Source organism: Hippocampus bargibanti, linkage group LG20 (assembly GCF_051943395.1).
Source record: "Hippocampus bargibanti isolate YZ-2025 linkage group LG20, ASM5194339v1, whole genome shotgun sequence".
NCBI lineage: Eukaryota > Metazoa > Chordata > Actinopteri > Syngnathiformes > Syngnathidae > Hippocampus > Hippocampus bargibanti.
Window position 1 is genome coordinate 12,604,035 of NC_142753.1, and position 17,802 is coordinate 12,621,836.

A 17,802-nucleotide genomic window follows, 5' to 3' on the forward strand; every position below is an offset into this window, starting at 1 on the left:
CTTTTAGAAGTCAAAAGACATAAGGGAACGATTGTTTTTGATGTTCCTACCGTCCAAAGTGTTCCAGGAGAAAGAGATGGGAGGTGATTTGGCAGATGCTCCAGTAGCATGACTCGACGGAGCGGGAAGCCAGCATTCATCGGCGCTTTCTGACGCAGCTATTGTTCTGAAACCCGAACACGGGAGCAACTCAGACTCATTTATCAAACGTGAGCTCCATCGGCCCCATTCACGTCCTCTCCTTTTGTCTCCAACGCAAACACAGCAGCTGGCTGGCATCTCACACACACACACACACACACACACACACACACACACACACACACACACACACACACACACACACACACACACACACACACACACACACACACACACACACACACACACACACACACACACACACACACACACACACACACACACACAAATCAAATGGCTCAAACATAGACTTTTGGTCTGGAGTTATACAATCTTGAAATGGGGGCGGCTGTCCAAAATACAATGCAATACATATGTATTGATTTCATATAGCGCTTTAACAAACAATGGAACAATAGAACAAATGAAGCGCTAACATGGACAAAAAGGGAAATGCTGCCCCCTCTTGGAAGGCAAAAAAACATTGCCAGAGGTCTGACCAGTGCCTTATGGGCACCCCCCACCAAAAATTAAAAAATCAAAAAAAAAAAAAATTGGAATGGTGCTCCACGTCATATTTTCAATTCCCGAATAAATTCGGGGATGGCAGTGAGTGAGTAAAAAAACATTAAAAAAAAAACAATTAATCTTAACTTCTGACGAACAGTCATGTTGGTCATTTATTAGCATAGCAATTCTTGTACCAGATCTCAAAATGGAAAATGAAGGGTTAAACGATTGATCCCAGTACATCCCACGTGCAGCTTCGCGTCATCCAACTGACTGGACACGAATGCCAAGCAACGCAAAACCTCCTGGGAGGAGAGTCGGGATTGGGTTTTTTCTTCCTGTTCGGGATCCCGCGAGTGCCGTCCGACAAAACCGCCACAAACTCATATCGTACGCAAGTCTTGCATTGTTCAAGGTTAAAAAAAATACATTATTTTGGTGTTGATACATTCATATAAATATAAAAGTTGCAAAGATTGTGCATTTCGACATGTTGTTCACCCCAAACAACAACTCGGCCGCAAAAGCCTTGAACCGATGTTACGATGGCTCTGCTTCAACAAAGTATCGAGCAAGTCGCATCCTGCAGACAGCTGGCTCAAAATGTCACGTTTGGTTTGGAGTGTTTCATTCTTTCAATGGAAGGGTCAAAGGGCGAGCCGGTTTCCCTTGCTCGGGACATGCGGCAGATGCCAATGTGCAACCATGTACAGTCTAGCTACGAGCCCCCAAAAAGTGCTCTGAGAAGCATGCGGAGCGAGAGTGAAAGAAAGAGAAGCAAAGCCTGCTCAGTGTGACAGACGACAGTGTGACAGCCCCAAGCCCGCAGCCCCCCTTCAGTTGCCGGAGGCCATCACCCGACCCGACTCCCCCCTTTTCCCCAAGGACCAGTGGTTAAAAAAAAATATGTCCGGCTTCTTGTCTCTCATCCCTGCAAGGCGGTGGATAATTCCAACCAATCGGGGTTGGGCGTTGGGGGTCGGAGGGGAGGGTCCTCGGGGAATCAAAGTGCGAGTTGGGGAAAGAGGGTGTAGTTGGCAAAAGATGGCTTTTCTCACCAAATGGCCGCTTCCGCTAAAGACTTGCTCCTCAGCAAGTATTGTCTTTTGTAGCCTTCATTTTGACAGCGTGGGGAGGGCCGCGCACCTGCCATTTTGGCCCTGGAAAAAAGGTATAAAATCGCAATCATAATAAAAATCGCACCCTCAGAAAGAGTCGACTGTGTGTCTATTGCTTCAAAATGTGTAAGCTGCCTCAAAGGGTTATATTTGGGTGGCGGGAATACATTGATAAATTGCTATCAGCTAATGCTAACGAGTCATACGTTGTCATGCAAGTGGATTTTCTTATTGCGCGTCTCCAAACGCAAAAAAAAAAAAGACATCATCCATTGATGTGATGGGGAAAAAAAATCAATAAAAAATAAGTTTCCGCAGGCTGGCTACAAACTCTTGGTTTGGTTGTGGTACATCTGCATGAATCCACAGCGAGGGGAGCGCCCGGAGCCCCACCGCGGGTCTGCGTCACTCCCGTCCTGCCTTGACCCGATAGAGGTAGAAAAGCCGTCTTTGCAGGGGTGGGACGGAGGCCGCCCGAAGGGCGAGGAAGTCACGCGTGCTTCTGCCGTGACGCAGGAGACCTGCGCTTGAAAGGGACTCGGGGCGGAACCGAGCGGCGGCGCGGTTCGGGGGGGCCGCCGGGCCGTCCAGACGGAGGGAGGGAGAGGGCGGTCCGCAGGAAGGTCGCCGCGAGGGGAACGCGCCAGCGCGGCTTGGGTCTCCGTGAGCTGGGCCATCCGCTTCATCGCCCGGCCCAGGTCCGCCACTTCCCGGCCCAGGTTTAGCACCTGTCAGGGTCAACAAAAACAACGGCCAAAGGAAATCGCAAAGGGCAGTTTTCCCTTTTTATCTGCTGTTTGGATTTTCAAAGGGTCACCTCCACGACATCCCAAGGAAAATCACCAGGAGAGAGCATTCCCCCCCCCCCCCTCTAAATAGGCTTTTGGGCTCCTTGGGGTCATTTCAAGCCCCTCCCCTCCATCTATTGATCAGACATGGACATGAAAACACCCGCCGTCGTGAACCAGCGCCATTAATGATATGTGTGGCGAGGCGAGGAGGCGCCGTGCCCCCGCGTGTCGACAGAGGGCCACGAAGCCGTGCCAAGGCGCCATCTGTCTCTGTCGCTTGGAGCGTTCATTGCCATTCATCGGGTCAATCATGCATGGGGGGGGGGGGGGGGGGAGGGAGAAAGAGAGAGAGAGAACACCGGCAGATCGCGAATCACCCGCTACTGTGGGTGGAAAGCGAGATGATCGCTCAGTTGTGACCGCGCCGCACCGGCCACAAGATTAGGCACACCCCCAGCCAGGGATCACGTCTCGATCAAGACGGACTAGTAAAGGGGGGGGGGGGGGGTAAATCTGGAGGTGCTCACACAGGCCGCCGTAATCAGTGGCGGCGACCAACGAGAAGCCCGAATCCAAAAATAGAAACGTGAGAGCGACAGTTCAATCTGACACGCCGGCGACACGCTGGCCGTTCTGCTTGGCCGCCTCGGAGAGGGGGAATTGTGGGAAGCGGTCAGCCAAAAGCAGCATCGTATGAGCGGCACGACGTGAGGCACACCTGGACCATCTCGCATGCTTGTAATGCTAGTTTAGGGATGCTTCCTGTTGATGTCGCCCACTTTTTTTTCCTTTGGTGGAACAAACTCGCCTGTTGGTTGAGATGTCGGAGTTGTCCTCTGGTGTCGTCCGCCAATTCCGCTGCGCTGACGACTTGTGGCATTTCTGTCACCCCCCCCCCCCCCCCCACACACACACAAAAATAAATAAATACATGTATGACAAACCAGTCGCAGTTTTTTTAAACATCATCTGGCAGTGAGAAATTCCAAAAAGCCTCATTAACTCATTCACTGCCAGATGATGTGTCCCCTCCAGTGCCTGGGTTTTTGTCCCTTGCACTTAAATTCCAGGACCCACAGAATAGTGAGTTTTAGGACAGGATAAACATTCAATTCAACATAAGAAACCTTAGACTGTCTTAATTCCTAAGTTAGATGGGTCTGGACTTATGTGAGCTTGAAATGTACAAAATACAAATAGCAAAACCCAAATAAATTCGGGAATGAGTTAATCATCGCTCAACAGGCCAAGGCGAGTATTTCGACGGATTGCGCGTGGCGACGCACCTGCGGTGGATGATGAGGCACTGGTGGGATCGTTGTCACGGAGACCGAGGAGGGAAGCAAAGCCGGGGAAAGGCGGCAGACTTTCCGTCCCGTCGGCGTCCTCGGTTCCGTCCGCTATTCTGCGCGGAGGAAATAACGCGTGAGCCAAATAGCGACAGGCTAAGGCGCCAGCTATCCAAAGATTGCTTTTGTCCAGGTAATTTAACAGTCCGTCCGATGTGGCGCAGATCATGTAGCAAAATGCGCTAATCGCAATAGACTAGCGTTGGTGCTAGCGCAGGGCAGTTACAAAGTTGCGCCAGTGGCTGTCAAAATGCGTGGATGGCGCAACGCATCCCTGCACTCTTGAAAGTGATCCAAACCGACCTGGGGCCGAGGTGGGAAGGCTTGAAAGGGAGCGCCGTCCTATCCGGGCTCATCCGGCCAGACTTTGCACCGCTCCGTCCTGCGTTCCCGCAATGGCCTCGGCCCAGGAGGGTCGCCGCTCTGTTCCGCCCCGTCGACAGACACTCATCACCTTCCCTCTCGTCCCTCTCATGTGCCCCCCGGGCTTCGGCCGGAGGCGGGCCACCCTGAACCGGTCGCCCGTTCCTCTTCACAGCTGGCTGGAGATGGAGGGAAACAATCAAGTCAGGGAATCAGATTTGATGGATTGATTGGGAAACGTGTGAAGACATTCATCCATTTTGAATGGCATCAACCTGCACCGGTCGACGCACATCGGAGACAAAGAAGTGCATATCAAAATGATAATTCAACCCCGGGAGAAAGTGCTGACAACTTGCGCCCTGTTTTGTTTTGCATGAATAACACATTTTAATGAAGATTACAGTACCGTAATAAGGGGTTATGGTCAAGACTTAAATATTGATTGACCCAACACGAAGACAAAAAAACATCTCAAGCACAAAGTTGACGAACGTTTCATTGATTTTTTTTACCCCGAGTGCAGCCTGAGTGCTAATTGACCCGACATTGCAACAACAAAGTCATCCCCCCCCCATCCCCCTGCCTCAGAGACGCCTCCATTATTTGTAATGTAGTACCTGAGGATCAAGAGCTGCTGTGGACAGTCGAGCCTTCACCTGGAAGACAGCCAAAGAGAAGAGAGGGAAATGTGCCTTCCCGAAAGACAAAAAACAGCAATCAACCAGTATCTGGCTGCTCTTTAAACAGGGCCGCAAAAGCATTTTCTGCCCAACATGGAATTGGGCATCAGTATGTCTGACTCACGTGTGTCTCTTGTCCCTCCCTCAGGTTGTAGGTGAGATCCTGCTGAATGTCTTGCACGAAATGATGCGAGTACTCCGGGTAGAGATCCAGTACCTCGTACAGACCCTTCAAGTTGATACACTGCAGGTCGCAGTAGGTCAGCGCTTTCACATCCGCGTTGGTTTTGATCACTCGCTCGTCTAAGGAGAGGTTGGCTCCAATCAAGTCTCCTTTACCTTGTTGGTCCCACGCACAAATGAGGGGGCGGCATATGGGATGAAGGGACATCGCAGGAGGTGCCACAGAAGACAGAAAAAAAGCATTCCAAATTCTGTCCTCGATTGACTTTGTAATGATGCAATTAAGTTATCCTCACCCAGGAGGGAATCAACACGCACACACGCACATACACGGGTGCGTCGCGCATATTGATTCTAGGTGAGAGTTGTTCCTCGCAGATGTTTGTGGATAGAAATACTCATCATGGGAATCAGCTTGGTTTAAATTGCTGTGACTTTCGGAGAATTACCCCGTTATTACGGAGAAGTACCCCACCTCCCCCCCGCTGATTGAAAGCCGGAACAAAAAGAATCACTTGGAAAAAGTTCATTGTTTTGTGTCGACAAAGGCAGCAGCCACGTGGCGTGTTTTCATGCGGGCCGTGCGTGGTTTGCTTTTGCACTCATTAAGGATCCAAAAAAATGCTTTGGATAAAAATACACTCAGATTTGAATTATTATACGCGCAGATTTTTTTTCGCAGACTTGCATCTTTGCTGAAAACTTTAGCTCATTAAATGGGAGGTCGACATTTTTATCACAAACTTGTTTGTGTCGTGTTTCATTGCAGTTTTGCAAACATAACCAATGTGTGTGTGTGTATAGCTAGCTATCTCGCTACCTATCTATCACGCTAGCTATCTCGCTTGCTAGATAGCGAGATAGATAGATAGATACCTAGCTCGCTAGATAAATAGATGAATAGATAGACAGATAAATAGGATAAAACCTGATAGGATAAACAAAGGATTTAAAAATATGAAGAAAAAAAAGCTATAAAACATAAAAAAATGTAAAAAATAAAAAACTTGGTGGAACTGACCGAGTATTGCCAACACCATGTCGTTCTTCAGGACCTCCATGCTCCCGGAGCATACGAAGAAGATGGCCTGCAGGGCGTCGCCCTCTCGGAGGAGATACTCTCCGGGAGCACAGAAGGTGGTCTTGATGTGCAGCGACAGCGAGCGCAAGCAACCCCGGCTGGCCGAGGCAAACAGGGATAATTCCAGGATCTCTTTGTTGAGGTGCATGGTGATGTCGGAGCGGAGTTCATCCGGGAAGTCCCTCAGCAGCTGGGAAGACCACCAGAAACATTCCTGAAAATTCCTGAACACACTGATTCGGGGTAATTGAGCGTTTTTCCGGTGTAGAAGGTGCACCCAAAAGCCTTCATTTTCTTAAAAAGATGATGACCCAGCGCCTTATATGCAGGCGCGCCTTACACGCCGGTGTATGGCAACGGTGTGCCATACACATCAAATAGAAGGCCAAAATATCCGCGAGAAGCTTTTGACAAATGCTCAACATATGAGCTGCTTGTCAGGATGACAATCTGGAAGTCGGCAACCAGAAGAGCGATCAATGAGCCATCGGGGCCGAACCCACTGTAATCAAGAGGCTCATCTTTAATTCATCTGTCTGAGATTCATCAGGATGGCTCCGTCTCGGCGTCGCCGCGCGAGGGTGACAGCTGTCTCGCCGCCGCCTGCCTCAATTCTTGCGGGCCTGGGCTCAAGGTGGCGACGAGACGCCGTTCCTCGCAAATTCATTTTGGCCAGCAAAAATATGTCCTTATGTAACCTAAGGTTTGAAAAGACACCATTGATTGGGGTGCGCCTTATACACCAGAAAATACGGTGAATGGAACACCAACAAAATGAAAATGCATACCAGCAGTTTAAGGGACGGAATTAGTTTCTCCGCAATTCCAAAGGAGACAAAACCTCTCTAGTTTGTACCTCATTACAGTCGATGCCGTTGTTGACTGACCAGGTTGTCTGAAAATACTCCAGCATTCGCTGCTTCAGTCCGTGCGGCAGATGATGCACTCGGATAAAGTCCTTGAGGTCTTTGGTCCTGGTGTGATACTGGGACCAGCGGGAGTACATCCTCTGGATTATGGCTGTCACATTGCCAAAGACCAACGCGTGCATCAGCGCTGCGGGAGGAAGAAGGGGAGAAAACAAAAATCCATGCATTTGATTGCGTATGGGAAAAGTGATGGCTTGAGAACATTGTGCAAGAGTAAGGATGCAGGGGTTTTAGAAAACCCCGCCGCCGCCGTGACCTCTTTCCGCCCTCCAAACGCAAACGGCAGGTCAACAAGCCGAAGCTGGATCGCACTGACCCAATTCGATCGACTTGATGAATGAACCTGCTACATTTTACACAGGCGGCAGGGAATTGCGCTATTTCAGCGACTTAAAAAGTCCCCGCAAAACAATACAAGATCATAATATCCCCGGCGTACCTCCTATGAGCATGACGCAAATGGAAAAGATTTTCTCCACGTCCGTGTTGGCCGACACGTTGCCGAAACCCACGCTGGTGAGACTGCTGAGGGTGAAATAAAGCGAGGCCACGTAAACGCTGCGGATGGCGGGCCCGCTGCTGGTGGCGGTGGTGGTGTTGGCGCCTCCGACGGGGGAGTACGGCGACTCCAGACGCTTGGCCAGCTCGTGCAGCCATCCTGGTGAGATGACGGAATATTGCTTAGCCCGTTTGCCCCCACCACCAGGCGCTTCGCAGTATGAGGTGCTTTGAATGGCTGATTTTAAAACTTGCTTTCATATATTGGGTATTATAAGGCGCATAGAGAGTTTTGAAAGGTGCTTAGAAATTAAAGGTATTATTATTACTGTGTTCTAAAAATTAGCCATAACTGTGGCTGCACTTGCACCACGCATCCACTAGATGGAACAACGCTAAAGATAATACAATAGAACTGTGGCAGCTGTAACAAAACATGTGTAAGTAATCTGAATTTTGATCCATATCTAAGGCGCATCGGAGGAGAAGGCAAACGGTTGAATGCTTTTTGCTGCGTCTTATAGTGCGATCCATTTCAACAGTTTCAGTGCTTGCGCTGAGTCGTTATGACAATTTTTGCCACTAGGACGCCACACAGGATGCTCAGTCTTCAAAACAGAAAAAAAGTGGCCGGAAGGAAGCATATCAGATGTTTTGGGAGTATAATGAATTCCCGGGTCAAGCCGAAATGAAGACATGCAGATGATCCCCGGAGACACTGATGAATGGTAATTGGACACAAGCAAGCTCCAAAGCCGATTCGGCGTCCAAAATGCATCATTAGGACACGACGCATTCATCCTGCCTCCTGTTTTTTCTTTTTCTTTGGTGTTGATGGCACCGATACGCAATAATTGGTCAAGAGGAATCGGTGTCATTCTCCTCAGTGCTCGCGACCAACGCTGACCCGGAAACCATTTGTGAGGACAACAGCGAGGGGTAATTACAAGCGGCGCAGTTCATCAATACCGACGAGGGGTCCCTTCTCATTAAATGGGGGAAGCCTCGGCTTGAATCTGAAATTCGCACAATCAACCCGTCCGTCTCCACAAAACACTGCAATCGATAAAAACGACGACTCGTCATCATCTAAATGTAGACGCTTAAAAAAAAACACAGCCATTTTGTCGCATATACAGTGAATTAAGTTCGAAAAAAAAAAAAAATTAATATATACAATTTTTTTTCCAGGTGAAGGAATTTCCGTTTGAGAGAAGTCCTTATGAGAGAATACTTACTGTATTTTTGGTCCCTTCATAATAGTATTGTGAGGGCTAAAACGAATGTGAAATTTTCCATTGCTCACCGATATCCCAGTTGTAGGAGTTGGCCTCCATTTCCATTTTCCCGATGATGTACCAGATGCAGGCCATCCAATGGGCCAGCAGGGCGAACACGGACATGAGCAGGGTCAGCACCACGGTGCTGTGCTGCGAGTAGCGGTCCATTTTCTGAAGGAGGCGAAGCAAACGCAGCAGGCGCACCGTTTTTAACAAGTGCACCACGGACACCTGGTGGAAAGAGATGAAAAAGAAATCAATAAAAAATGAGGTGTGATCAAATCCAACCGTTTGCAGATGCAGTTTGTTGGTTAAGAGGAAGTAGTCTTTCTTTATGTAACCCTTTGCAATGAAGCCACACGGCAAGTACCGCATTTTCCGGCGCATAAGGCGCACCCCCAATGAATGCTGTATTTTTTTCCATATGTAAGGCGCACCGGAGTATAAAGCGTACCTTCAATGAAGGACACGTTTCCCCAGATATAATACACAAATATATAAAAGTTTTCCAAATATAAGGCACACCACATGATAAGGCGCTACGGTAGAGGCTGAGGATCCGTTTTATATATCCCGCCCAGCATGAACTGCGCACGACTTGTGCAGGGCGAAATGGAGTCGGTGGCTGCTGACAGTCGTGGCGCAATATGACTTCACTTGTAAGGCGCACCGGCGTATAAGGTCATCTTTTGAAGTCAAATCAAGGCTTTTGGCTGCGCCTTATACACCGGAAAATACGGTATATTTGGGCGCCTGAGTGGGGAGTACGAGCCAGTGGGACATAAATGCTATCCAAGATGCAAAGACCTGCGTCATATTGCAACTCGGAAGGGTAAAGAAGGACATGGATGATGAGGGCGTTTGAAGAAGAAAAAAACCCTTTGGGGTTCTTTCAGTGGACAGCTTATCGCGCGTTCATGGTCACATGGTGCGTGGAAGGCTTCAAGAATCAATGTGCGGTCATTTCTCATCAGAGCTGGCCCAAAAAGACATTTCTTGCTGTGAGAAATTGCGCGGTAATGAACCCCCCTACCAGGCCTCGGGGAGCGACTTCATCTCCCCACCACCATCCATCATCGACGGCGAGGCCCTACCTCGTCCACCAGGAAGCCGCAGAAGAACCTCCCATAACGTTCTGCCTTTCTCCATCAGCCATATTGCTGCCTTCATCTCATTCGTGTCGCCTCACTCCAAATTTCCCCCCGCCACTCCATTGCTCACCGTTTCTCACATGGGATTCGTTTACTCACATTTAAAGGACACCTATCGGCAGCAACGTGTGCCTCTCCTCATCACAAGAGTGATGGACCGACTCGACAACATATGCTAGCGCAACGGCTTTCGGGTGAGTGGAAGGAAAAAGGCCTTGTCAGGCAAAGTGTCAGTTGGCCAAGGTCAAGTGGTGCATCTCCAACTAATTGCCGGCTTGCCACTTTGCACTCCGCTTTCCTCAGAGGGCGTCGAGCGCTTGAGTCGGGCTGCGCGGGGGGAAAAACAAAAGTTTCACCACGCAATCAAGTTGCCTCTGCGTGCGCAATCGATAGAGAGAATCAAGGAGGCGGCGGAGCAGCGATGGGAACCAGACCCGCGCCAGAAGGCGCTGTGTCCAGGAATGTCGGATGGGCTTCGTTAAGGCCTCTGTTGGGCAAGATCGTCAGGTCTTGACATCACTTGACGTTCGGGTGCCTTAAAAACCTTAAATTAGTTCCGTATGATTTGTCTTCAAATATGGTAATAAAGCCTCCTCTGCTGAAAGTTGAACGAACTCTCATTTTCAAAGCCAAAGCGATCGTATCGACGATATGCAGAGGCTACTCACCACGCTGACTTTGAAGGCATAGAGCAGGTCAAAGGGCAAGGCGGCCACCAGGTCGATGACGAACCAGGTGGTCAGGTAGTGAAAGCAAATCTGCCGAGCGTCAAAGATCACCTGGCCCGACTTGCTGACGTAGGTGGTGCGGAAATTGAAGACAATGTCTGCGGGAGAGTTTTTACATTTTAGGGATGGACATTCAGAGAAGGCTGACGCACGAAAGGCACGCAAACGAAAAGGCCAGCTCCCGGGCGAAGGTTTGTAACGCACCCAAGATGAAGAGAATCTCCACGGCGATGTCACTGACGGTCGTGCTGCGGGTCAGGTCGTCGTCGTCGCCGATGAAGCAGACGTTGTACGGCACGGTCGCCGCCACGTAGAAAGTGGCCAGCAGGATCAACCAGTCCCAGCCGGCCTTGCATGTGCTGTAATGCGGCAGGATGAATTTGGACTTTTTGGCATCTGCTACCTTGTACTCTGGAAGGGCGGGGGGGTCGCCAAACACATTCTGGACAAGACACACAATTCAAATGGACATTTGGAACACAAACAAAATACAAACGCAATCGACGCTGCCCGTGTTTTGAATGTTAGCATGTGGAGAGGATACCAAGCCATCTCATTTCATCTCAACAATGCCCGTTAGCTTAATGCTAACGTATAGCACGGAACAGAATAGTTGTCTTTTTAAATTACAACCCCAATGTGCGCTAGGCTGTTCCGAATGTGAGCATGGAAGCGTTGAAAGAAAGGCTGCTAGCTTAATGCTAACACGCAATAGCTAACACAAGTCAGTTGTATTTATTTGTGTATGCATGGATTTATTTGTGTGTTTATTTATTGTTTTATGTATGTTTCCTTTGTTCAGTTTTTTATTTATTCATTCATTCATTTGTGTATTTATCACTGTGTATTTATTCATTCATTCATGTATTTATTTATGTATTATGTAACAAATGAATGTTTATTCATGTATATATTCATTTTTTGCTTGCGATATCTTAAGTTTAAGTTTGCTCTTCTCTCTGCTGTGGGTGTCCAGAGATGTGTTATTTATTTATTCATTCATTTGTGTATTTATTTATTTATTTTTATTATTTTGTTATGTATTAATGTATAGTTTATTTATTCATTTTTTATTTATTCAGTATTTATGTATCAATTTACTTATTTATGTATTTCTTCATTTATTTCATTCATTTGTTCGCTCATGTATTTGTTTGTTAAATTATTTATTTGTTTATTCATGTATACCTTATTAAGTTTAATTTTGCTCTTCTCTCTGCTGTGGAGGTGCCCAGAGACGCGGTAGAGCACGGTGCTGCTGCGCATTCGGGCAGAGCTGAACGGAGAGCTTGTTCGGATTCTGCCACGCCGTCGCTCTGAAAAAAAAACAACAACAACAACAAAAATGAACACAATCGATGAGTTTCGTCACATCGTGATGACCAAATTTTCACGGGAGTCGGATTGATACAACGTTTTTATATACACATCCTACGTTACTTCATTTCTTATTTTTACATGTTAGATTAGTCTACGGATAAATTTGATTGATTGCGATGACTCTTTCGAAAAAAGGGCTTGATGGATTAAGACGTTCTCCGACAAGGCACGGTGACATTCTGCGGAAGCAGTTTAACCGCGATAGACGCGTTACGATCAATCTTGGCTACTGAAGCCATTTCGTGGGTTGCCGTCGTAGCGCGCCGGATGGATGGTGTGATGCGTCGAGAACGGAACTCGGATATTGCCGGCGCGCTCTTAACCTACTGGAAAGGACTAAGTCCACATTGGCCCCGGGGCAGATAAAGGCGACAACAAAGGTGGCCGGCGCAGAAGAAATGAAGCGCTAACTGCTTTAGAGTGTCCTCTTGGAAAGCGCCGGCAGACCCCCCTCCCTCCAGATGAGGGGAACAGACAGGGCCCATCCATAAAGAGGCAGCGCAGCGCCTTGGGGGACACGGCACGGCAGGAGCGTTGAGGTGGTGAAATGCTTTATTTTTAGACCTAATGAATATCCCTTTGCTGTTAGAAGCGTTGGCGTGTGGTGGTGGTGGTGGGGGGGGGGGGGGGGGTCCATAGGTGCTGCGGGAAAATATACCAGCATCAAATGTTACCCGTTGCAAACGAGCAATAGATTTTCTATTTATTTATTTTCTTCCTATCGAGAATCATGATGCAACCCACAAGGTCATGGATTTTGCGCTACTTTCCAATCGGGAAGGGGAAAAAAACCCGATGGCGGCAACTTTTACAAAGAGACCACCAAAGTGAGGCGCTGGCAACGTCAGAGTTTTCGCAAACTATGATTGGCTAGTCACCAGCTAATCATAGTATCGCTAGCCGATAATGATAAGAGCAAACTGGCCAGAGCTAGCACACTGTATCGGTCAGCAGGCTGCATAAGCAAATATATTGTGTTCACTTAATAGCCGTTTTGTCAACCCACAATGACGAAAGAATGAGAAGAAATGACTTTGGTTGCAGATTTACTGTTAAACCCATTTTCAAGGAGGATTTTTCAAGAAAAAAATGGACATGATTAACAAAGTTATTTCCTAGCTATTGGTACCCTCTGGTGTACTTGTAGTAAATCACACAAGTCTGGATTGATTCAGACATAGCGCTACTGAAGGCCCAGAGCTGGAAATCCACAGCCCACCCACTGAATGCATTGTCACTTGCCTTCTTTCTTGTCTTCTTGGATACTTTTGGCCTTAACGTCAGTGATGTTCTTGAACGAAGACAGAAAGAGCACCACATCCCCTTTTTCATTCTTAATGGGTACAATGTCCAACAAACACCAGAAGAGCACGCCTGAAAAGAAAAGAAAAAAGACTTTTCTTGACCGCCTTTGAGTGAAAGTGGACACACGGCGTCGCGTTGTCATGCGCATGTGCGACCGGCCTCAACCTGACCATTTTCATCAAACGTCTATTTTCATTTTATTCACGAGCGCAGGTGATCTTGTGTCTTCGTACTTCAGGTCGAAGGTGTCAACTTCAACTTTTTAACAGTGGTTAAAAAACCACGAGAGGTTTTTTTCCCCCCTTCTCGTCTGGAGGAATAGGAATGAACCAAATGCAAAAGACGACAATCTCCCATGGAGTTTTCTCCCATCACGCTCACTCACACTCACTTGCCTGCTGATGACTCAGGCAGTGCGCGTGTATATGTGTGTATGTGTGTATGTGTGTGTGTGTGTGTGTGTGTGACTTTGGGAGACTTTTTACACAACGTTTTGGCGGTCAATTGGCTCAGGACTTAAACGCGTGCGCCACCTTTTTATCCTTTAGTCATTTTCCCCATATTACAGGGTAGCCGGAAAACCAAAATCATGAGATGATCCATCGGGTCAATGATGAGTTTCAAGATTGCAGTGGTAGGAACAGCGGGGTGTCGCCAGCATAACAATTAGCTCGTGTGTTGGGTTTCAAGCTGAGAGAACAACAAAGGGCCTCAAAGAGGATGGGGGTGCTGTCAACAGACAAACTATACATTGTGGAAAGAGTCAACTTGAAATTGCACTTTGGAACAAAGTGCAAAAAGACAGATGTTGGAAGCGGCTAAAAAGATCCACGTGATATGGGATTGCCGAGTGTGACTGGAAAAACAACACAAAGCGGGACTTGCTGAGAGGACCACATCTGTGATGCTATTCGCTAAAAATAAATAAACAAGCAAAACTATGTATATTTATCTACCCGCCGACCTACATCATTTACCGACGCGTCTTCATTCACCACTTTGACTCTTTCCGGGTGACTTATAAGGGGTGGTGACTTATACGTTTAATTCTGAAATAATGAAGGGGCGGAAGCAAATGTCACATCATCTTTTTCTTCAGCAAATAATTGGATTCCTCCATGGCTGCTGTACATCAGTGCCAACTCAAATGAGGCTATGTCCGAAAATAGATGATCGGGACTACCATTTTATGAATATTTACTGGGAGGATATGGTGAACCGTCTGTCCGGGCACAACTGAGTAGCACAAGTTAGGATATGACATTTTGGGTCTGAGTACGAATGGAAAAAGATGAACAAGACTAGACAAAAGACTGTGTATTTCGTCCTGCCCAAATTGAGCAAAATGACCAGCATGATGACCGAGCCGTGGCTGACCTGTCTTACTGTAAAACATGATCTCATCCTTAAACTCTTTGCGCCCCTCCAAGGCATCGTCGATGCCGATGATGATATTTTCACTGGTCTCCGGGCCGTAGAGGAACTTGCACGCGCAACTCTTTTGCATGACTTCCGCCCTGGAGAAACCCGTCAGCTCGCAGAAGCCATCCGAGCAATAGACGATGGGGAAGCCTTTGGACACCTGAGCGTTGGCCAGAATGAAATTACTGTCTGGAAAGAGGAGGAAAAGACGAGGCATTTGACTATTAGTGGCCAAGACCCATCCAGCATTGTTGAAATTCCCGAATACAGAGAGAGCATATGAAAACATTTCAGAATGTTACCCCTGCTACCAACGTTCAAAATGAACACAATTCTTAGCACACGCTTCAGCTATTTAAAACACATTGGAAACACATTTCAACACGTACGCCGAAACAATGACGAGAATAAAACGGATAGAAAACTTTACGTTTAGTAGTTCCTCTAACAAAGAAAAGTTTACTGTCAAAATAAAGAGAAGAAATAGAAGTACATTTTCTGCGTCTACAATAAAAACAGAGCTTCGTCTTACGGTCGCTAGCTTAATGCTAACGGTCGACGGGCTAATGAAATGCACGTGTGTCACACACATTGTTACAAACCTTGAAGAGAGAAATATTGGAATGAAAAAACGGCGGAATGTGAATAAAGACGAGGGTTTGGGGGTGTCGGGGGGCTTACTGGGGACCCTGGACCGGTTCCGTGGACCGCACAGCTATGGATATTCAATGCTAACTAGTACGATCGTCTCACGCGATTCTGCTTGACCTGGTAGCAAAACAAGACCGGTGTAAAAAAAATACAAATACAAATAACTATCAAACCAAACTACAATAAATAAATTACTTTGTCAGACAAAGTAATTTATTTGTTATTTTTTTTAATATGGACAAGAAAAAAATAATTGCATATTAAATCCGAATTGCAAATCAGAAGACAATTAAAACACACACAAATGTACGTACTGCATATTAATCATCAAGATGGTCCAAATGTAATTTAGACAATAATATGTGTTTTGGCTTTTCATGTTGCGTGGATGTTGATACATTATGGCCTCTACATTCCATACAGTACAGTACACGGGGGACGGGGGCCCCCAAAATCAATTGATGCAACCCTATTACACAAGACAAGAGTCCTAACCTGATAATATTCATTGGTACAAGTCATCCTGCAAACTGCCTTGTTCTCATAATTTCTATTTTCTGCATCAATAATTTCTCTCTCAACACACACACACACACACACACACACACACACACACACACACACACACACACACACACACACACACACACACACACACACACACGCACACACACGCACACACACGCACACGCACACGCCTGACAACTGCACCGGTATTTAATTGCTTTATGTTGCACATCAGGCTTTGATAAATCGATCAAAATGTACCAATTGTAGCCACAATCCTCATAAAGGAATGAAATCCAGCGACAAGATAGAAAAGGGAGGCACAAAGCAGGAATGTTTTGTCAGCGGCAGTACTTGGACAAGACAGCTGGTCAAAAGGCGCTCACTGCATTGGGACCAGCTGTCAGTCGTAAGCCCCCCCTTTCCCTACCGGCCCCTGATGGTAAGCAAAGACCAACAGGAGCGCTGGCCTCTAAAGGCCCGGATGCGAAGGCCCTGGGCTTGTTTGACGGCGCACGAGAGACAGTATTGGACAGGAAAGGAATGCGTCAAAAGCAAACGGCCGCAGTGCTGTGGAGGACGGAGAGGTTGAAAAATGCTTGCGGAGAGCCGCTGGAATTCCACCAGAGTAGCCATCCTCTCCTGATCATTTATTACCCCCAACCGCCTCCCATCCCTCTTTGGGCAAACACCTTCTCACAGCAGCATTAGCTTTGACCGACCGCTTCCTTTCACCTCAAAAACACCCGAATCATCTCTTTGCCACACTTCTTTTTTTTCCAGCCTCTTCATCATCTCCAATTTTCCACAGACGCTCTTTTCTCCTCGTCCTCCTCTCAATGTCTTGAACCTAATTGTTCCAATGTGGAAGCCCATATATCATTCCCTATTAAGCTCGCAATAGTGCCCGACAGCTGTTGAGGAAACCCAGAAAGTCGGGACGGTGGCAAAAGTGACAGAGGAAAGAACAATGACAACAACAAAAATCAAACTAATTGAATGCATTTTTCTAGACTGGGGTCAAAAATCGCACACACGTGGAAAAGCCTGAACCAAGACCTCAACCCATTCATATCTCTTTCCAGCACAACAATTCATGCAATGGAGGGAAAGAAGATCCGTCATGGGGGGAGTGGACGGTGACGAGGAGAACATCTACGTGGAGATGGAGCGCGATGGAGTTGGGAATGAAGTGACGGATGAGAACATCTCACGCTTCCGCAAGAATTCATGACGGCGACTCTGAAAGTAAGACGGAGCAGTCACATCTTGTGAAACGTCATCAGCAAAGGTGAACCTGACAACCAGGAGGGACCATTTGAACGCTTGGCACCCAACTCAAGTATTCAAGCTTCAAACTGTTTCATCCAAGCACCGAGTGGCCACAAGATGGCGTGAAGCTCCTCAACTCATTTGGACACAGTTCCTTCAGGGTGGCAAAGAAGCTCCAGAACTCAATGAAACGCATTCTTTGACCACCATGAAATGAAAAATGACAAAGGTCGCGACATGATACAAACGAGACGGGCAAACTTTCTTCACGGGGAGCATGTCTGTCTTTTGCCTGTCTTCCTATTCAACCAGCCAAGTGGTTTTCCAATCAAGACTCGAGCGAGACTAAAATAAAAACCTGCAACTCGGCCCAAAATTCCACCGGTGAAATCCACGTTTGTCGACAGGCCATTAGACATGGCCATTCAGGGCGGAATTTTGCTAATTAGACACTTTAACG

At 47.4% G+C, this 17,802-nt stretch overlaps 1 protein-coding gene across 2 annotated transcripts in view; it reads right to left on the reverse strand.

Moving 5' to 3' along the window:
• The window catches only part of kcnh8 (potassium voltage-gated channel, subfamily H (eag-related), member 8), a 28,635-nt gene that overhangs the window by 248 nt on the left and 10,585 nt on the right, over positions 1-17,802 (reverse strand). For both annotated transcript variants that reach the window (XM_088986946.1, XM_088986945.1), the window contains 15 exons: positions 14,868-15,101; positions 13,428-13,559; positions 11,994-12,121; positions 11,010-11,247; positions 10,746-10,903; positions 8,953-9,157; positions 7,588-7,806; positions 7,076-7,275; positions 6,160-6,409; positions 5,080-5,294; positions 4,893-4,931; positions 4,213-4,451; positions 3,847-3,965; positions 3,369-3,442; positions 51-2,497 (listed from right to left, as the gene is read on the reverse strand). In XM_088986946.1, the coding sequence (XP_088843072.1) occupies positions 2,093-2,497; positions 3,369-3,442; positions 3,847-3,965; positions 4,213-4,451; positions 4,893-4,931; positions 5,080-5,294; positions 6,160-6,409; positions 7,076-7,275; positions 7,588-7,806; positions 8,953-9,157; positions 10,746-10,903; positions 11,010-11,247; positions 11,994-12,121; positions 13,428-13,559; positions 14,868-14,997 (2,751 nt within the window). In that variant the 5' untranslated portion in view covers positions 14,998-15,101 and the 3' untranslated portion in view covers positions 51-2,092. The remainder of the gene's footprint in view (positions 1-50; positions 2,498-3,368; positions 3,443-3,846; positions 3,966-4,212; positions 4,452-4,892; positions 4,932-5,079; positions 5,295-6,159; positions 6,410-7,075; positions 7,276-7,587; positions 7,807-8,952; positions 9,158-10,745; positions 10,904-11,009; positions 11,248-11,993; positions 12,122-13,427; positions 13,560-14,867; positions 15,102-17,802) is intronic.